The 20,506-nt window shown below is 37.2% G+C and overlaps 1 protein-coding gene across 1 annotated transcript; it reads right to left on the bottom strand.

Moving 5' to 3' along the window:
* Positions 1–1,829: 1,829 nt before the first annotated feature.
* ARL4D (ADP ribosylation factor like GTPase 4D) lies at positions 1,830–3,925 on the bottom strand. The gene is made up of 2 exons (XM_031966356.1): positions 3,795–3,925; positions 1,830–3,156 (listed from the first exon to the last, which is right to left on the bottom strand). Exon 2 carries the CDS (start codon positions 3,060–3,062, stop codon positions 2,451–2,453), a length of 612 nt encoding a protein of 203 aa, XP_031822216.1. The 5' UTR covers positions 3,063–3,156; positions 3,795–3,925; the 3' UTR covers positions 1,830–2,450.
* Between the last annotated feature and the right edge of the window lie 16,581 nt (positions 3,926–20,506).

Here is a 20,506-nt window from a genome sequence, read left to right as displayed (position 1 = left end):
GAAACCAGTTGAGAGGTGCCCATCAATTGACTAATGGCTAAACAAAGTGTAGCATATGAATATGATGAACTATGTCTGATCCACAAGGAATAATGACTAGATGAGGAATACAAAGAACCATAGAAAGACTTATATGATGTAAAGTAAAATACAAGACAAGGAAAACGATATACTATATACAATAATGGAAATGTAAATAATAAAACAAAACTTAACAGTAAATGATAATTTTGATGGCCAAGGTTGGTACTAGAAATGAGATGAGAAAATGTTCCTTTCCTCTTTCTTTGCAGAAATGGGGAGGAATGTGGGTAGAGAGTAACAGCCTAAGTTGATATATTTTGGTTAGTTTGCTGAACTCCCTTTCTTGTTTCTTTCTCTCTCTTCCCCTCACCCCTTCATTTTGTTGTTACATAAGATGACTCTCTAGTTAGGCAAGAGCGGGGGAAAAAAACCTGAAAAGTCTGAAGGTCAAGTGCACGAGATCTCTGATCAGATCATCCCCAGCCTGAGATATAACTACAAATGTTCTGAGGCAGGCAGGTGTGAACTCTGTGCCCTGGATCTCTCCAACTCATGCCCAGGGAATGTCACAGGTGTGCAAGTGTACGTGGGGGAGGGGGAGGAGGAAGAGGGGGAAAGGGGAAGGTGTTCCATTCCAAGAACCTGCCCAGCAGCTCCAGCAGGCCAGCACTGACGCAATTATTCGGTTCAGTATCCCTCCCCCTGCCAGCTGCAGGGTGCCAGGAGTCAAATCTGAATTGTCCCCAAAGAGCAAGGGAAAAAAAAAAACCTAATTCCTGCCAGTCCTCTGACTTGGAACTCCTCAAGAGTCAGATTTTTAACTCACACCCTATCCTTCCCTGCTGCCCATCCCCTCAGAGTTTCTCTCTTTAATCAGTTTGTCCCTGAGGATTACATGTTTATGCTGGGTCGAAGGAGAGGAAAAGGAGGAAGGGTACAGAAATTAGGTTAATTGTTGACATCCTTGTCTTTTACCTCTCACCAAAAAGATTAACTTAATCTAATTATTGAGCTGTATCTGACACAGATGGCTGTCAAACTCCAAGAACCAAGTAAAAGGAACAGTCATTGAGGTGTATGCTTTCAGGAGAGATTTTCAGATACAGATGCAATCCCTTAATTATTTAAAAAAAAATTCTATCTACCCTTGACAGTTCTCTTTCACTGGAGGGTGAGGGTGAGTTGGAAATCTTCCTCTAAGCAGCAGCAAAACCAAGAAAAGATTCTCTCACTTTGAGTGAGGAGCAGGGGAAAGGGTGAAGCAGCTGGCACACTCCACTCCTGACAGGCACAGGCACAGAGGTCTAAATCTGGTTCTGCCCTTCACTTGGGAAAAGCAGCAGTTCCCAGGGCTAGAGAGATTCAGGGATTAGTCACTGAAGGCAGGTTGGCCCCAGTCAGCTCTAACTTCCCTACTTCCAGCTGCAGTTGCCCAAAATCTGAAATCCACAGGATTAGGAGGTTTGGGGGAGGGGGAGAAGAGAGAGAGCTCCTCATTCCATTGCCAACCTGTGCGATTAATTTTGTCTCTCTGAGATTGCAGGGAAGGAAAGTCCCTGAAGGAATGTCATTCTGCCTCCCAAATGAATCTTGTAAGAGTTGTCAGAAAGGGGAAGGGTCAGTGACATGTGTCAGCTCCAGCTAATAAAATTCCGAGTTACTAATTTACTATGGGTCCCTGAATAAATCCACTGTTCAGCTATGACAACAGCCAAAGGAGGAAGAGAAGTAAGCATTTAGGAGAAGGAAAATAAGGTGTAGAAAGAAGAATCCACTGTAGAAGGGAGACACCAGTCTACCAAGACCATAGTTTCACTATTTTAATAACTTAATACAGACAAAATCCTTTAAAAAAAAGTATTGTTATTAATAATACAGAACAGACATGGCTTTCTTTTTCTAGAGGAATTGGGGATAGGGTAGAAGAAGTTTCCTTTGAGAATTTCACACACATAAAAAAAAATAGAGACTATTTATTGTGAACTGAAGTTCTTAGAAAATAAACCCTTAGGGTCTAAAATATAGACTAAAAATTTAAAAATTCAGGAGGGGGGGTTTAAGTTCAACCTTGTGTTCATTTTTCAAACTTCACCCCTTTCCACACAAAATCATCCTGATTTTTTTCAAACCTAGAAGGAAAAAGGTAGAAGTAGGGATGAGGTAGAGTCACATTTGAATTCTGAGCGAGTCCACAGCTCCATCAGCCTTCACTTCACATAATGGGAGATTGAGTGGGGAAGGTGGTATTATAAAATCCTAAACCCCCAGAAGGCATTCAAAAACGAAGTACATAGAAGATTCCTTTCCAATGTTCCCGTTTTTCTCAGAAGCTGGCAGCTCCTGGTCCTTCATAAGTGAAAAGAGTAGAGGGGGCACACAGGTCCCTAGTGTCCCAAAATAAATGGGCTTATCATTGGTTTCCAGCTTCACCACCTTTTTCGCCCAGTTCCAGTCCAGGACACCTTCTTTCGTTTAAGAATCATCTCATAAAGTCTCTCTAGCCCGGGCTGCAGCCCCAGTCCATCCACAGCACTGCAGCCCTGGACGTAGGTGAGGGTGGCGGTGGCCAGCTCTTTGAGGGCCAGCCGCTTCTCCACCTCTGCGGCGCTCAAAGCCCCAGGCTGGTCCTGCTTATTGGCCAGAACCAACACCGGCACTCCTTGGTTGTCCGAGGCCCGGCTGATGCGGTGCAGTTCTATTTTAGCCTCCTCCAACCGCTCCGTCTCTGTAGAGTCCACTACAAACACCATCCCATCCGTTCGCCGAGTGTAGGAACGCCACAGGGGCCGCAATTTTTCCTGCCCTCCTACATCCCACACCTGAAAGGTGATAGTCCGAGACCCTCCCACAGGCACCCGGATCTTCTCTGTATTGAAGCCCTTAGTGGGTACGCTCTGAACAAACTCCTTGAATTTGAGGCGGTACAGTAGGGAAGTCTTTCCTGCCGAGTCCAGTCCGATGACCACCACGTGCAAGGCCTGAAAGTGGGGCAGGAATACAGAGGCGTTTGGGGCCATCTCTGTGAGGTGGTTTCCCATGGTTATGGGAGCTTGTATCTTGGTTCTCAAATGACAAAGGGCAGGGATGGAGAGGAAGTTTCTTAGCAAGATTACGAGGTCGGAGCTGGATTATCTGGAAAGGGAAAAAAACACAAGGGAGGTGACTGGGGATGCAAGATAGCACGTAGGCCGACAGACACAGACACCATACCTGTCTTCCCTTCCCTTCCCTTCCCTTCCCTCCCTCCCTCCCAGCAAATTCCCCGCAGCCGCGTTCTTCAATTTAAAAAAAAAAAAAAAAAAAAAAAGCTTATTCTTTCTCCGCTGCAAATTTTAGTTTGCTCTATTTAGAATGCTCCACTGGGGGAGGGGATGGAGAAGGGCTGCGCGAAGAGGACCCTGCTCGAAGAGGACCCTGCAAAACTTCAATAAAAACAGGGACTAGAACTGAGTGACGTGAGGAGAGATGAGATGCCGGGGGAGGGGTCCCTAGGACCCTCCTCGCTAAGCACGTACGTGGAGCAGCCTCCAGAAGCCTTCTCCCCACTCCTAACCAGGGGATACTCCCAGGACTAGGAGGATCCCCCTCCCCAACCCGGGGGTGCCAAGGTTTTGGAGCAGTTTTATTCTCTCGTAAATCTTACCGGCGTTCCTCCAGTCATCCATCCCACCCTCCTGCTACCGCTGATTCTCCAGTTCCCCAGCCCCGGCGCCGACGCCCCGAATTCCCCAACGCCGGGCGCTCGGAACAGCATGACAACCCCTCCTTACCTTTCTTCCGCGACTACGAGGAAGCGCGCCTTCGCAGTCTGGGGCCGGGTCCCGTTCAGGGCCCGGGCCCACTTGGACTATCGGTCTGCGCTGCTGTTCAGTCAGCTCTGCCGCGAAGGGCTTCCGAGCCCCAAGCCTTAAAAACCCGCAACATGACGTCACCGGGACAACAGCCAATCAGCGATCCGGAGGCGTCCCAGTTGTCAGCATCTGGACAGCCCAGGGATTCTCCTGCTGCTTGGGCCTGTGAAAGGAAGAGAAATGAGGAATTATAGCCAAGATTCCCATCACCTACCTCCTATCTTCCCCCACACCTCCTGTTTTCCTTTTTTATTTCCTTTTTTCTCCTCCAGATGTTAATGCTGAAAACTAAAATAGAGGATCAAGGATCGCCATAAGAGGGATATTATACCTTTTGGCAGAAATGTCAACCCAGGAAGGGAGGGGGTGTCTTAGAGGCTAGAAAAATTCTGCCACAAGGACAGTGTATCTCCCCTTATCCTTCTAGACCTCTTCAGGGAAAGACACTCCTCATTCTGTCACTATTTCCAGTGACCTCAGACTGTCATTTCCATTGCATTCCAAGTTGGGAAGTTCCTTTTTATGTCTAACCTTACCTCCTCGCTGTAACATCAGAAAGGTTCCACATATTTAAATGACAGGATTCCACTTTCTATGTATCAAAAGTATTTGTTTCATGATTAATCGTGTGTATTACAGTGAAGACTCGGGAAAAAAATAACATGCATAAGAAAGAAAATAACAAGCTATTCTCTAGTTGATAAATGGTCAAAGAATATGAACAATTTTTAGACGAAGAAATAAAAGCCATTGCTAGTCATTTGAAAAAAAGGTTCTAAATCACTTTTTGATTAGAGAAATGCAAATTAAAGTAACTTTGATGTGCCACAAAATTAAGACAACTGTGAGGTACCATCTCACACCTCTCAGATTGGCTAAAATGACAGGGAAAGATACTAATGAATGTTGGAGGGGGTGTGGGAAAATTGGAACATTAATACATTTTTGGTAGAGTTTTGAACAGATCCAACCATTCTGGAGAACAATTTGGAACTATGCCCAAAGGGCTATCAAACTGTGCATACCATTTGATCCAGCAATGTCTCTACTGGGCTTATATCCCAAAGAGATACTAAAGGAGGGAAAGAGACCCACGTGTTCAAAAATGTTTGTAGCAGCCCTATAAGGAACAATCAGGAGGATGATTTCAGAAAGGCCTGGAGAGACTTAAATGAACTGATGCTAAGTGAAGTAAGCAGAACCAAGAGAACATTGAACACAGCAACAAGATTATGTGATGATCCACTCTGATGGACTTGGCTCTATTCCACAATAAGATGATTCAGGCCCATTTCATTAGACTTATGATGGAGAGAACTATCTGCATGCAGAAAGAGGACCATGGGGACTGAAATTTGGATCACAACAGTAGTTTCACCTTTTGTTGTTGTTTGCTTTGTTTTTTTTTTTTTTCTTGCTCATTTTTTTTCTGATTTTTCTTGTGCAGCATGATAAATGTGAAAATATGTTTAAAAGAATTGTGCATGTTTACTTGCTGTCTAGGAGAGGAGATGGGAGGAAGAGGAAGAAAAATTTGGAACACAAGGTTTCACAAAGGTGAATGTTGAAAACTATCTGCATATATTTTGAAAATAAAAAGCTATGAAACAAGCAGAATCAAGAATACATTGTACACAATAACAGCAAGAATATGTGATGATCAGCTATGAAAGGTTTGATTCTTCTTAGTAGGTTAGTGATCCAAAGCAATCCCAATAGACTTTGGACAGAAAATGTCATCTGCAACCAGAGAAAGAAATAAGGAGACTGAATGTAAATCAACACATGCTATGCTCACTTCTTTTTTCTGTTTTTTTTTTTCTCTCTCCTATGGTATTTCCCTTTTACTCTGATTTTTCTCTCTCAACATAATTCATAAAACAACATATATTAAAAATAAACTTTTAAAAAAAGAAAGAAAACATGGTTTGTCTCTTCTCATTTCAACGTTTTTGTACTCAGGATCATAGGTTTAGACCTTCAGAGGAGATGAAAACCCACTTAGTTCAACCTTTTATTTTCCAGAAAGGTAACTGAAACCTCAAGGAAAGGGCTTGCCCCAAATCATATAGATAACATAATACCAGAGCTGGAAAGATATGAAGAGATCATGTTCTAAAGACCTTACAATATCCAAAGAAGAATTTATATTTCATCCTAGTGAAATATAGATGTAAAGAGAGCATATGATCATATCTGTACTTTCAAAAAGTTATTTTGGTAATTGGGGAAAACATGGAATGGAATGGTAAGAGATTTAAGGCAGAAAGACATATTAGAAGTCTATTGAGATCAACCAGGAAAGATATGATGAGGACCTGAACCAACGTTAAATTTTAGCCAAAAGTCTATCAGAGATTTCAGAGAAGCCTGGAAAGACTTACATGAACTGATACTAAGTGAAGTGAGCAGAACCAAGAAAACATGGTACACAATAACAACAAAATTATGTGATAATCAACTGTGATAGACTTGGTTCTTCTCAACAATGAAGTGATTCAAGGCAATTTCACTAGACTTGTGATGAAAAATGCCATCTGAATCCAGAAATAGAACTATGAAGATTGGATGTGGATTGAAGCATAATTTTTTTTTTTTTTTTGCTTTTTGTTGATTGGGTTTTTTCTTTCTTATATTTCATAACTTTTGGTTCCTTGACTGGGAAATCGAATCATTTGGTTCCCTAATCTCATCAGGTCTCTGTCTGTCTGTCTCAGCAGAAATGCTTGGATATTAATAGATTGTCCCTGATAGATTTTTTTTCACAATACTTGCTTAATTTTTAATGATGTGAAATGAAATAAAGTTTTTATATAATTTTTCACTCATGTCCAACTCTTTGTGGCCCTCTTTGGGATTTTTTTTATTAAAGCTTTTTATTTTCAAAACATATGCATGGATAATTTTTCAACATTAATCCTTACAAATCCTGTGTTCCAAATTTTCCCCTCCTTCTTCCCAACCCCTTCCCTAGATGGCAAGTAATACAAAATATATTAAATATGTTACAATGTATGTTAAATCCAATATATGTATATATATTTATGTAATGTTCTTTCTAAAATGTAATGTTCTCTATTGAGGTTTTTTTAGGGTCTCTGGGAATCCTTTGTTTCAAGTTCAGAGTTCTGACCCATAACATATTTATACAATAATCTTGTTACACAAGAAAAAATCAGAACAAAAAGGAGAAAAAAAATGAGAAAGAAAACAAAATGCAAGCAAACACAACAAAAAGAGTGAAAATACTATGTTGTGATCCACACTCAGTTTCCACAGTCTTTTCTCTAGGTGTAGATGGCTCTCCATATCAAAAGATCAGTGGAACTGGCCTCAATCATCTCATTATTGGAAAGAGTCATATCCATCAGAATTGATCACCTGATAGACTTTTTTATGACTTTTTTTTAAGTTATGGGAAATTTTTTTTCAGTCTGGTGCATCTTTACTTATTTATATTTATTCAACCGTGTTTTATTTTCCAAATACATGCAAAGATAGTTTTCAACATTCATTTTTGTAAAACTTTGCGTTCCAAATTTTCTCTTCTCTCTCTCTCACCTCCCCCTTCCCAAGATAATAAACATTCTGATAGAGGTTAAATATTTATATGCAATTTTTAAAAACATGTTTGTGATGTTATGCAAGAAAAATCAGATCAAAAGGGAGAAAAATATGAGAAAGAAAAAACCCAAACCAACAAAAAGAAAAAAAAATATTATGCTTCAATCCACATCCAATCTTCATAGTTTGGTCTTTGGTTGATGCAGATCCAATGTCAAAAAAGTTTGACAGCAAAAAGGGAAGTTTTATTGGCACTGAGAAGTCAGCTTTTGCTAGGAGACTGACTTCTTCAGTGGCAAGGTCCTGACAGAGAGAGAAAAGTCCTAGCAGAGAAATCTTGGCAGAGAGATAAAGAGAGATTAACACTGAGAAGAAAATGTTTTCACAGTGGGCAGGGGTCCTGGCAGACAGCTATGCCAAAGAGAGATCTCTTGGCATGACATGATTTCTGCTTTTAGATCTCTGCAAATTATGTTTAAAATTTCATGTTTTTATAAAGAATCTAAGACTGAGGTTTAATTGAATGAGATTCCTTCAATGTTGTCACTACCCCCAGGCCTAGATTTCTGGTTGAATGAGATCACTTACTGGAAGTGGTCCTGAGCCAATTTTCAGCTCAATAGAGATATCAGGTCCAGATGTCCAGCTAAATGAGACCACTTAAGTTCGGGCTAAATAGGAATGGTCCTAGACTCAACTCAGAGGGTCCAGCTAGTCCTACCAAGATAACAGAATGAAACCACTTTATCTTGATTCCCTGAAGCAGGATTCTTCCAGAGAGAGTTTCTCAAGAATTCAAGGACAGTTCCGCCCCTCCAAAGTCAGGACAGTTTCACAGTTCTCCCCCCCCCCCCATCATCCCCATAAAGAAAACCCCTACTTATTGAAAAGTTTCCCTGACCCAAGTCATGCCCACTTACATTTTTATACTAAACATGATACAAAAGACACAATTCCATAATAAGGCAGAGTTAGAAAGCTCAGTTTTAGGGATTTTGATTTGCTTAAATAAAACAAAAGCAATAGCAATGTCAGTGCATCCCTGGAGAAAGCAGAATGGTCAGTAAGCATTTATTAAGCACTTACTATGTGCTAAACTCTATACTAAGTAATCCAGAATAGAAAAGTCAAACAAAGAAAGTTTTAATTGAATGGAAGAAACAATATGCAAACAGTTCTGTACAAACAAGCTATACACAAAATAAATTGAAGGTAATCACAGAAGAAAGGCACCAGCATTAAGGACAATGAGGAAAAGCTTCTTATAGAAAAATGAATCAAAATACTTTTTAAATTTTTTAGCTTTGGCACTATTCTCATCTTAAATTCAGGGAATCAAGATATCCCCTCCTCAAAATCTGATTAAGTCTTTCTTTAAAAACTGATTTCAGAACAGTACATTGCCTTCTTGGAATTTGATTAAAAGTACTGATATAGTTTTCCATTCAGATGAGAATAAGGATTTTAGACCAGGACACATTTCTTTTTTTTTTTTTTAATTTTAGTCTCAAATTCTTTCCCTCACTCTACCCATCCATCCACCCACTGAGAAGGCAAGCAATGATATCAATTATATGTCTGAAATAATGCAAACCATATTTCCATATTAGCATGTCACAAAAAAGCAAGAAAAATAAGTGAAAAAATTATACTTCATTCTGCACTTGGAATTCATCAGTTTTCTCTCTGCAGGTAAATAACATTTTTCATCATGAGTCCTTCAAAATTGCCTTGGATCATTGTATTGATCAGAGTAGCCAAGTCTTTTACAGTAGATCATCTTCACAATATTGCTATGATAATGATCTCCTGATTCTTCTCATTTCATTTATTTGTCTTCCCAGGTTTTTCTGAAAACATCCTACTTGTCATTTCTTATAGCACAATAGTATTCCAATAGGGTCATATATCACAAACTGTTTCTCAGTTCTTCAAATGATTAGCACTTCTTAGTTTCCTAACTTTTGTCACCACAAAAGAGCTACTACAAATATTTCTGTATCTATATATCCTTTTCCTTGAAACAGACCTAAACATGATGTTGTTGGTCAAAGTTTTATAACCCATTGGGCATAGTTCCAAATTGCCCTCTAGAATGGTTGGACCAGTTCACAACTCTACCAACAATACATTAGTCTCCCTATTTTCCCAAACCCCTTCTAGTATTCATAATTTTCCTTTTCTATCAGGTTAGACAATCTGATGGACAATATGAGATGATAGCTCAAAGTTGTTTTAATTTGCACTTCTCTTGTGATTAGGATTTAGAGGATTTTTTCATATGACTATATATAATTTTGATTTCTTATTTCCAAAACCACCTGTTCATATCCATAGACCATTTATGAATCTTATTTTTTTGGTAAATTTGACTCTGTTCCTTATAAACATAATATTATTTTTTAATATTCCCTAAAAGAAAATGAGGTACTAGTAGCCCAGCAAGGTGCTACTTATCTCTCCTCAGGCTACCCTAGATCCCATTCCTGGATACATGGAAGGCACCCACAAATGGGATTCCAATTCCCCTTCTTGTGCTCCATCTTTCATCCCCATTCATTGCCCTATTCTCTTTTTCTCTTCTCAACTGGATAGTGAACCCTATCCCTAACACTTCCAGTAGATAGCCAGTGACACAAGCACAGATCCTAGGGGAGTTCCCCTGGTGACTTCTTGCCACCATTCAAATGGTTCTTTGAATTGTCAGCCAGTTCTGTCTCCTTTTTTTTTTTTTTTTTTTAATTTAATAGCCTTTTATTTACAGGTTATATGCATGGGTAACTTTACAGCATTAACAATTGCCAAACCTCTTGTTCCAATTTTTCACCTCTTAGCCCCCACTCCCTCCCCCAGATGGCAGGATGACCAGTAGATGTTTAATATATTAAAATATAAATTAGATACACAATAAGTATACATGACCAAACCGTTATTTTGCTGTACAAAAAGAATCAGACTCTGAAATATTGTACAATTAGGTTCTTTGAATTGTCAGCCAGTTCTGTCTCCTTTTAACTGTAATAGTGTCTAATCCACATCTCTCTAAATTTCCTGCCAGAATAATAGGAGATAAGTTATCAAAAGGCTGATTAAAATCCATTCAAGGTAAATTACAAAGTAACGCTATCATTTGCTAATTTAGTAATCCCATCAAAAAAAAAAAAAAAAGAAAGAAAGAAAGAAAAAGGAAATGAGGTTAATCTAGCATAATCTGTTATTTAATAAAGTCATGTTGACTCTTCATGACCATTGTTTCCTTTTCTAGATGAATACTGACCATACTTTTAATGATCTCCCCTAGAATTTTTCCAGGAATCAAAATCAACCCCACAGTTTTCAGACCCTGTTCTCATCTCTCTTTCTGAAAATCAAGATATTTTCTTACCTCCAAGCTTTCAGTTTCCCAAGATCTCCCAGATATTACTGATAGTGGCTCAGCAATTATACTTGCTAATTCTTCAATATCTGAAGATATATAGTTCATCTGGGCCACTTGAATTCATCAAAGGCAACAGTGCTTTCTTGCTATTTCCTTACCTAGCTTGGTTATCAACTCCCTTTTAGTCATTTTTGTCCTGTAATTTCCAGTGCCAGAGTTATTCTCCTTGGCAGAGAAAACAGAAACAAAATAAAAACTGAGCAGCTAGATTGTAGCCAAGTTATACAAGACTTTAAATGCCAAGTCCAGGAGTCTATTTGATCCTAGAGTCAACAGGGAGTTAGTGTAATTCCTTAAACAGGGAAGTGATATTGTCAGACTACAATGGTCATGAGAACAGATGTATATGTAGACTAGGTTGCCAACTAGCTTCCCATAAAATGACTCGATGTCAAAAACTGATCCAATTTAATCAGTGCAAATGACATTAAAGAAGAAACGTGACCATCTGTTTTGCCATTATAGCCAAAAGATCATGGAACATTTTCCCTTTTTTTCATTTTTATTTTTGTTATATTTTGTATTCTAATTTGTTTCCCCCCCCCCCAATATCACATTAAAGAAAGCCAACATGTAATATAGAACTATCTGTGGAACCATATACATATTTCCATATATCAATTCTTTCTCTGAATGTGGATAATATTTTTCTTCATCTTAGATGATAGGAATATTACTCAGAATACCTTAGTTATTTAGTTACTCTTTGAACAATATTACTGTGACTGTATACAATGTTTTCTCGGTTTTGCTTTTCCAATTTATTCCACTTCTTTGCTACCACAGAGAGAGTGGCTTTAAACAACTAATAGATTCTTTTCCTTTTTCCCTGATCATCCTGCAAAACAGAACTAACAATGATACTGCTAGGTCCAAAGTCATATGTTGCTTTATAACTCTTTGGAAATAACTCCAAATTGCTCTCCAAAATGGTTGTATCAATCCACAGTTTCATCAACAGTATTACTGTCCCAATTTTCCCATATCCTCTCCAGAATTTATTAATTGTCATGTCTTTCATTTTAGCCAGTCTGGTAGATATGAGATATCTCAAAATTGTTTTAATTTGCATTTATCTAAACAATAATGATTTAGAATAAATTTTCATATGATTATAATATAAAGTTGATTTATTCTTTCAAAAACTACTTGTTCACAGCAATTGGGGAATGACTCATTATAAATTTGATTCTCTATATAAATGAGATATGAGGCAAATCCAAGAATTTTTTTCCCAATTTTCTGCTTTCTTTCTAAATCTTGGTAACTTTGATCTTATTTGTACAACTACTTTTTAATTTAATGTAATTGATAAAATCATTTCTTGCCAAGCTTTGTTGGTAACATATAGAAATACTGATGATTTATGTGGGCTTCTCTTATGCCCTGCTATTTTGCTAAAATTATTTGTTTCAACAAATTTTTAATGAATCTATAGGATTTTGCAAATATATCATCCTATCATCTAATTCCTTCAATTTCTTTTTCTTCTTTTATTGCTTTTATTATTAACATTTCTAATATAATATTGAAAAATAATGGTGATAATGGGTATCCTGAGGCTGCTTGTCTGCTTTCCATCTGTAAGTTGAATGCTAGCTGATGATGCCCCCTGCTGTCTAGATCAACTCTTCAAGTCAAAGTTAAAGCAGCATTATTTTCATAACTTTGGGCTCAAATAGGTAGCCTCTTAGTGGAAGGGCCTCCTGATGAAATGGGAACTGGAATAAATCATTTCCCTTGAAAACAACTCTAGTCAAATTAAATCAAGCAACAGACAATGTTAATAACCCAATCACATTCAACAAGTATGTACTAAATAAAAACCATGGACATGTCACTTAACCCCTCTGCCTAAAAAACAAAACAAAATAAACCCAGTAGTTCACAAATCTTCAAAGTATCTTGTATAGGTTATTTACTCTTTAACCACTCATGGAATGCAGGAAGTATTCTTCAGCTTCTCCAATTTGGTCAGAAAAATGACAGATGATGAGGCTAACTATATCCACAGAGTAGCTTTTACAAGCATCTTGCTCATTTTTCCAGTACAATAAAAATGTATGAGGACAGAGTGGGGATTGTGAGCTGGCATGAAATGCAGAGTATTGATTGTTTACGCTGAAAGGAATTTCCCACACTTTACTCAATGGAGCAGCCAGTGTATGTGTTGGGGAGACATAAACCATATAATAATTTCTATAATTCTCAAAATCTGGAACAATATTAAATTTTTATTTTCCCATAGATTAGGGGTTCTGAACCAGTTTTCAACATTCAATCTTGAAAATCTGGTGTTCCAAATTTTTCTCCTTCCCTTTCCCTACCTCCCTTCCCTAGACAGCAAATAATCCAATATATGTTAAACAAAATTCTTCTATACATATTTCCACAATTATCATGCTGCACAAGAAAAATCAGATCAAAAAGGGGAAAAATGAGAAAGAAAACAAAATGCAAGCAAACAACAACAAAAAAGTGAAAATACTATGTTGTAATTCATATTAAATCCCCACAGCCCTCTCTCTGGGTGCAGATGGCTCTCTCCATCACAAGTCTATTGAAATTGGCCTGAATCACGTCACTGTTGAAAAGAGCTACATCCATCAGAATTGATTATCATACAATCTTGTTGCTGAACCTTTTTTATATCATGGATTTCTTTTGACGGTCTGATGAAGTCTGTGGGCCCTTTCTCAAAATAATATTTTAAAATGCATAAAACAACATGAATAGGATTGCAAAGGAAACCAATTACATTGAAGTAAAGTGATCAAAATATTTTAAAAATTGGATGAGACAAGATTAAACCTGCACAACCATGTGTGGGTGGGATAGAAAGGGATCTGTTGCTTAATGGAACTGAGATCCCCATTTTGGCCAATGGCTAAATTAGCCACCACCCAGTGGCCAAATTATGCATCACATGACCTTGTGGGTTAATAAATCAATTAGTCTGTTATCAGTGGGATCTAGTAGATTTTAAAGAAGCTTGGAGAAAACAGAGAGCCAAGGTAGGCTGTGGATGAGCATATATTTGGCAGCTCTGAAAAATGTGCATCTAGTATAAATACAGGAGAATCAATAGGAGTTGGTAAATGATTAGATGGAAGGTTTTGAAGCCAGGAAAATAGTGATGCCATTGATAGAGAAGTAAGAAAGGGATCAGGCTTGTGGACAAAAAAGACTAAACTTGCTCTGAGGAAGGCTAAGTGATATAAGTGGAAATGATGAGTGTAAATCACAAATGATACCTGTAAATTACAGAACCAGTGTGCAGTAAAACTGAAGATAAATGGTCAAATGGTATTCTCAAAAGAAGAAATGCCAACTATCCAAAACTATAAGAAAGAATGCTCCAAGTCATTAATAATGAGAGAAATGCAAATTTAAGGAATTTTGAGGTTTCACCTCAGACAAGGATACAGAAGTTGATAAGAGTCAGGGGTTTGGTTTGCACTGTTGAAGTTATAAATTGGCCCAATCATTCTGGAGAACAATTTATACTAAATTTGGAATTATACTTTGACCCAGAGGTATCAATGCTAGGAATATCTCAGGAGCTTAAAAAGAAAACAGAGGGAAAGGTTTTATATGTACAAAAATATTCCAAGAAGCATTTTTTTGTAGTAGCAAAGAATTAATAGGAAAATTGGTGCTCATTAATTAGGGAATGACTGAACAAATTATGGTATATGGATGTAATAGAATATTATTATACTACTGGAAATGATAAATATGAAGAATTGAGAGTAACTTGGGAAAAATTATATGATCTGATATAAAGTTAACAAAACAAGGAGAATAATTTAAATTATCATAATTGAAGTGTAAACCAAGCTTCTCTAGGACACTGAGAAATGCTTAAAAAGGAGTTAAATTCCATAGGTTGCAATAGAATTTCTGGGGCTGTGATCATGAGAATGAGCATTTTGTCTTTCAGAATAGAGTTCTGAGCTGAGATAAGGGGGTAAGAAATCAGGAAGGAATAAAGGAATAAGCATGGTGTAGCATTATGATAATTACTTGTTTGAAAGGAAACTAAAACTGGAATGCACTAGAGCCCTTCCCTGCTCAGACTAGTGTTGAAATCATTCTAGGGAAGTGAAGATATAATCTCCTTGCCTTTTCCCCTACCCTCCCAACTCTTTTATTGTAGTTGTTCTTACTTTTGATATAAAAACTATGACTAGTCATAGCACTTCAAGCTATATGATTCATGTTATCAATCATTTTCAGTTGCATCTGTCTCTTCTTGCCCTCATTTAGGTTTGTTGGTTTTTTTTTTTTTTTTTTGGAGAGATACTAGAGTGGTTTACCATTTCCTTCTCCAGCTCATTTTACAAATGAGGAAACTAAGGCAAATGGGGTTAAGTGACTTGCCCAGGGTCACCCAAATTATAAATATCTGAGAGAAAATTTGAACTTGGATCTTTCTGGCTCCAACTTCAGGCCTGGCACTGTCTTCATTGTGCTACCCCTCTGCCTTAACAGCCTGCTTAAACAGAGGAAGGTAGTGAATGGTTTTTTATACTTAAAACTAAATAGTTTAACTTCAGTCTAAAATAGTCAGGGGTCTTTTTATCCTAACTTGGGGATTCTATGCCACAATACTGAGAGAATTATATGGCAGTGATTATTTTTATTTTTACTTTTTAAAATTTTTAATAATAGCTTTTAATTTTCAAAATACATACAAAGATAATTTTCAACATTCACTTCCCTGAAACCCTATGTTTGGAGTTTTTCTTCCTCTTTCCCCTCCACTTCCCTATCCTAGATGGCAAGCAATCCAATAATGTTAAATATGTGCAATTCTTCTATACATATTTCCACATTTACCATGTTGCACAAGAAAAATCAGGTGATCTTTTTTTATTAATAATTCTTATAATTTTTAATACCAAGGGAAAGTAAGTAGTGTGCCTCAGGACCAATTATCCCTCTGGCATAGTGAGTAATGAATAAAGACTAGTATAAAGAGGCTGATGACTTAGGCAAATTTTGCTTCCTCAATGTTTTCTTGCTTAATTCAGAGGCTTCTGGTTACTCGGAATTGGTATAGACACCAAGAAAAAGTTATGGTTAAGAAGCACACTGAAGTTGAGAAAGGCCAGGGGAAATCTCTCTCATTTTCCCATTTCCAACTTTACTCAACTGTGACACCTGGTGGTTAAAAAAAGGGGGAGATGAAAGACTTCAGAACTCTCTCCCCATTCAGTAAAACTGTATTTAAAGTCTGGTAGCTAAGCAAGCCTTCTTTCACTCAGCAGACCGGTGGCAGATGCGAAGTGTGGAAAGAGGCATACATTTGTTGTTGATCAGTTTTTTTGGATTATAATGGTTATAAGGGAGCCTTGGGGGGAGCAGAAATTGAGAAATGGGGAAGGCAAGCAGCAGTCTTCAGGAAGAAACAGTGATAGCTATGTGTATGTATATGTATATAGGGGCAACTATAGGGCACAGTGAATAAAAGACCTAGAGTCAGGAAGGTGAGTTCAAATCTGACCTCAGATATTTCTCACTGTATGACTCTGGGGAAGAAGACCCTAAATGCGGTCATGAAAAGACTGAAATGACTGCATGACAACACATAATTGTTAACTATTATTTTAAAATGAAAAAAAGAAAGAGGGTTGAGGACCAAGGACATAAGCAGCATCAATTCACCCTGACCTACAATTTTTAACTCAATTCTTGGAAAAAATGATCTCAAGATAATTTCAATTATTTGACATGGCAAGTTATATGGCTCTTCAGTATTTTTAACTAAATTTTTACTAGAGAAAAAAGCCTTAAATGCTTGGGGAAAAAATCACAAGTTTACATTTCCATTTATGCTGCCCTTTGCACTAGCACTTTTTTATTTTTCCCAGTTACATGTAAAAAAAACCCATCATTTTGTTATATATGTATACTTTTTAATATATTTCCTTATGAATCACATTGAGAGAAAAAAATCAGAACAAAAGTGGGAAACCACAAGAGAAAAGACAGAAGAAAAAGAAAAAAAGTGAACATAGTGTTGATTTACATTGTCTCCATATTTTCTCTCTGGATGTAGATAGCATTTTCCATCCAAAGTTTATTGGGATTGCCTTGGATCATTGAGCCACTGAGAAGAACCAAGTCTATCATAATTGATCATCACAGTCTTGTTGTTGCTGTGTACAATGTTTTCTTGGTTCTACTTGTTTCACTCAGCATCATTTCACGTAAATCTTTCCAGATTTCTAAAGTCAGCTTATTCATCATTTTATGAACAATAATATTTTATTACTTTCATACACCATAACTTATTCAACCATTCCTCAATTGCTGTGTAACGCCTTATTTTCCAATTCTTTGCTACCACAAAAAGAGCTGCTACAAACATTTTTTGCACATGTCCTTTTCCCTCTTTGACTTCTTTAAGATACAGACCTAGTAGTAGTGCTGCTGGATCAAAGGGTGTGCACAGTTTTATAGCATAGTTCCAAATTGCTCTCCAGAATGGTTGGATCATTTCATAAGTCCATCAATAATGCATTAGTGTCCTAGTTTTTCCAGATCCCCTCCAATATTATTTTTTCCTGTTACCTTAGCCAATCCGAGAGGTATGAGTTGATACTTCAGAGTTTTTCAAATTTGCATTTCTCCAAGCATATAAATTATTGATTCCTTTAATTTCTTTATCTGAAAATTGTTCATATCCTCTGATCATTTATCAATTGGGGAATGACTTGTATTCTTATGAGTTTGACTCAGTTCTTTACATATTTTAGAAATGAGGTCTTTGTCAGAAACACTGGCTGTAAAAATTTTTTCCCAGCTTTTTGCTTCTCTTTTAATCTTGGCTATATTGGTTTTATGCAAAGCCTTTTTAATTTAATGTAGTCAAAGTTGTCCATTTTGTATTTCATAATGTTCTCTAGTTCTTCTTTGGCCAGAAATTCCTCCCTTCTCCAAAGATCTGACAGATCACTTGCTCTCCTAATTTGCTCCTAGTATCACTCTTTATCCCTAAATCATATATCCATTTTGACCTTATTTTTATATGGGGTGTGAAGACGTAACAGGTCTATGCCAAGTTTTGACAGTTTTCCCAGCAATTTTTTAAAATACTGATTTCTTATCCCAGAAGTTGGAGTTTTGAGGTTTATCTAACACTAGATTAAAGTTTTGAGGTTTATCAAACACTAGATTACCATAGTCATTATTGTATCATGTGTATCTAACCTATTCCATTGATCCACCACTCTTATTTCTTAGATGTACCATGTTTTTGATGATTGCTGCTTTATAATAAGAGTTTTAGGTCTGGCACTGCACTAGTATCCTTTCTAAATGGAAATATCTCCTTTGCATAGAATCTGTTATTAAAATAGACTCAAAATGAGAGGGAGAGATACACTGAAGATTATGCCCTCAATTCAATTAAAGTAATTATTAAGTACCTATTGCAGGCAAAGAGGCAGTATAGAGTAGGAGAGTCCTATGCTTAGAGTTAGGAAGATCTGGGTTCAAATTTCACTTCATGACAAAGTAGAAACTCAAGAGTATCTATCAATGGGGCAATGGCTGATCAAGTTATGATATGTTGTTTGTCTTTCCTTTCGAAGAAGACCAATGACATCATAGAGTGATGCCTTGAATTTTGAATGAATTGATTTTAAGTGGAATAGAATTGCACAAAGTCATCAACCTTGCTCTCTCTTCCAGATTCATTGAAGTCCAGTGACATGACAAAAGTCATCCCAATGCAGTGGACAACCTGTCCAGAAGAAACTTAGGAGGAGGAAGACAAAACACAGAAGGGAGCTGAAAGGGGAGATGGGGACTCTTGACCAAGAGGTACTCAGCCCAGGGGCATAATGTTGTGGAATTGAAACCAACCACTGGCAGAAAACAGTGACCTGTAAAGTTCTGAACCTGAGCCACAGATTCACCTAAGATGCAAAAGAAAGGGCAAGTCAATTAACCTCTAAGTGCCCGAAACAATTCTCAGTGTCATAGATGGAGTGCAGGTCTGTTTCTGTGGGAGGGAGTTTCCGCACTGAGTGTTACTCATGAAACTGGTCATAGTTTTTTGACCATTTCCTTCCTTCCCTTTCTTTGCCTATAAATAATTACTCATCCTTTCTACTTCTTCTTTTTTGAAGAGTAAAGATAAAAAAAAAAAACTTTTATTCATTTGTAGTTAGGAAAAGGACAATTAAAATTGTAAATTACTTCCAAAAATCATTCCTAAACACAGTATCTGTGTGGCCTTTAACAATACAGATTCATTATTACTGTTCTGTAAGAAATGACCAACAGGATGATTTCAGAAAGGCCTGGAGAGACTTACACGAACTGATGCTGAGTGAAATGAGCAGGACCAGGAGATCAATTATATACTTCAACAACAATACTAGATGATGACCAGTTCTGATGGATCAGGCCATCCTCAGCAACGAGATCAACCAAATCATTTCTAATGGAGCAGTAATGAACTGAACTAGCTATACCCAGAAAAAGAACTCTGGGAGATGACTAAAAACCATTACATTGAATTCCCAATCCCTATATTTATGCACACCTGCATTTTTGATTTCCTTCACAAGCTAATTGTACAATATTTCAGAGTCTGATTCTTTTTGTACAGCAAAATAACGTTTTGGTCATGTATACTTATTGTGTATCTAATTTATATTTTAATATATTTAACATCTACTGGTCATCCTGCCATCTAGGGGAGGGGGGGGGGGGGTAAGAGGTGAAAAATTGGAACAAGAGGTTTGGCAATTGTTAATGCTGTAAAGTTACCCATGTATATATCCTGTAAATTAAAGGCTATTAAATTAAAAAAAAAAAAGATGAATAGATAAATAGACAGAAATAGAAAAAAAAAAAAAAAACAATACAGATTCATATTATCTCTATCCAGTTGCTTATGAGTGAGAAAATAGGGAAATAATTCCTAGTGAAACCCAATTTCATCACTCTGCTCGTAGGGAAGGCCATTTGGCAACAGCAACATGAGGGACAAAGGAAAACTAGGAGAATGAAAAGTATACTTGACATCCCCAAGGAGAATGAGAAGGAAGATTTGCTTGAGAGAGCAAAAGAAAAAGAAAAAAGAAAAGGCAGTATGAACAAAACCAACAGACTTCAGATTAAAGTTTAACTTGGTTGCATTATATTACAGACTTCAGGGTTAATACAAAAGAAATGAGTCTTCTCATATGACATACTCCCTTCAAATAAGTCCAGAGAACAAACTTGTTATTTCAGGTCTAGCAAAGACCATAGTCTAGAGGAGGAGCTGTGGGAATACAAAGCAAATTTTAAAAATACACTCCCTAGTTAATCAATTAAATGTCAAGCTAAGATTTGGGTCTTGTGCTTAAGAGCAACGAAGGCCGAATTCTATTACAGGAAGTCCTGTTATAATCACAAAGAATGTGTCAAATAATGCTTTAAGTTTCTAGTTACCACATGATGCTTCATTACTCAGAATACAAACACTATAAACATCACTTAAAGGCGGAAAAATAACTTTTATTTAAGAGTATAAAACAATAAATAAGTTTATGGAACTTCCCATCATATTTTTTCCTAAAAACTTTTACAATAAAAGCCAAAGCTATCAGAAAGCTTTTCAATA

Source organism: Sarcophilus harrisii, chromosome 4 (assembly GCF_902635505.1).
Source record: "Sarcophilus harrisii chromosome 4, mSarHar1.11, whole genome shotgun sequence".
Classification (NCBI taxonomy): domain Eukaryota; kingdom Metazoa; phylum Chordata; class Mammalia; order Dasyuromorphia; family Dasyuridae; genus Sarcophilus; species Sarcophilus harrisii.
The sequence above is the reverse complement of the archived record's forward strand: the minus strand, read 5'-3'. Positions and strand labels throughout refer to the sequence as shown.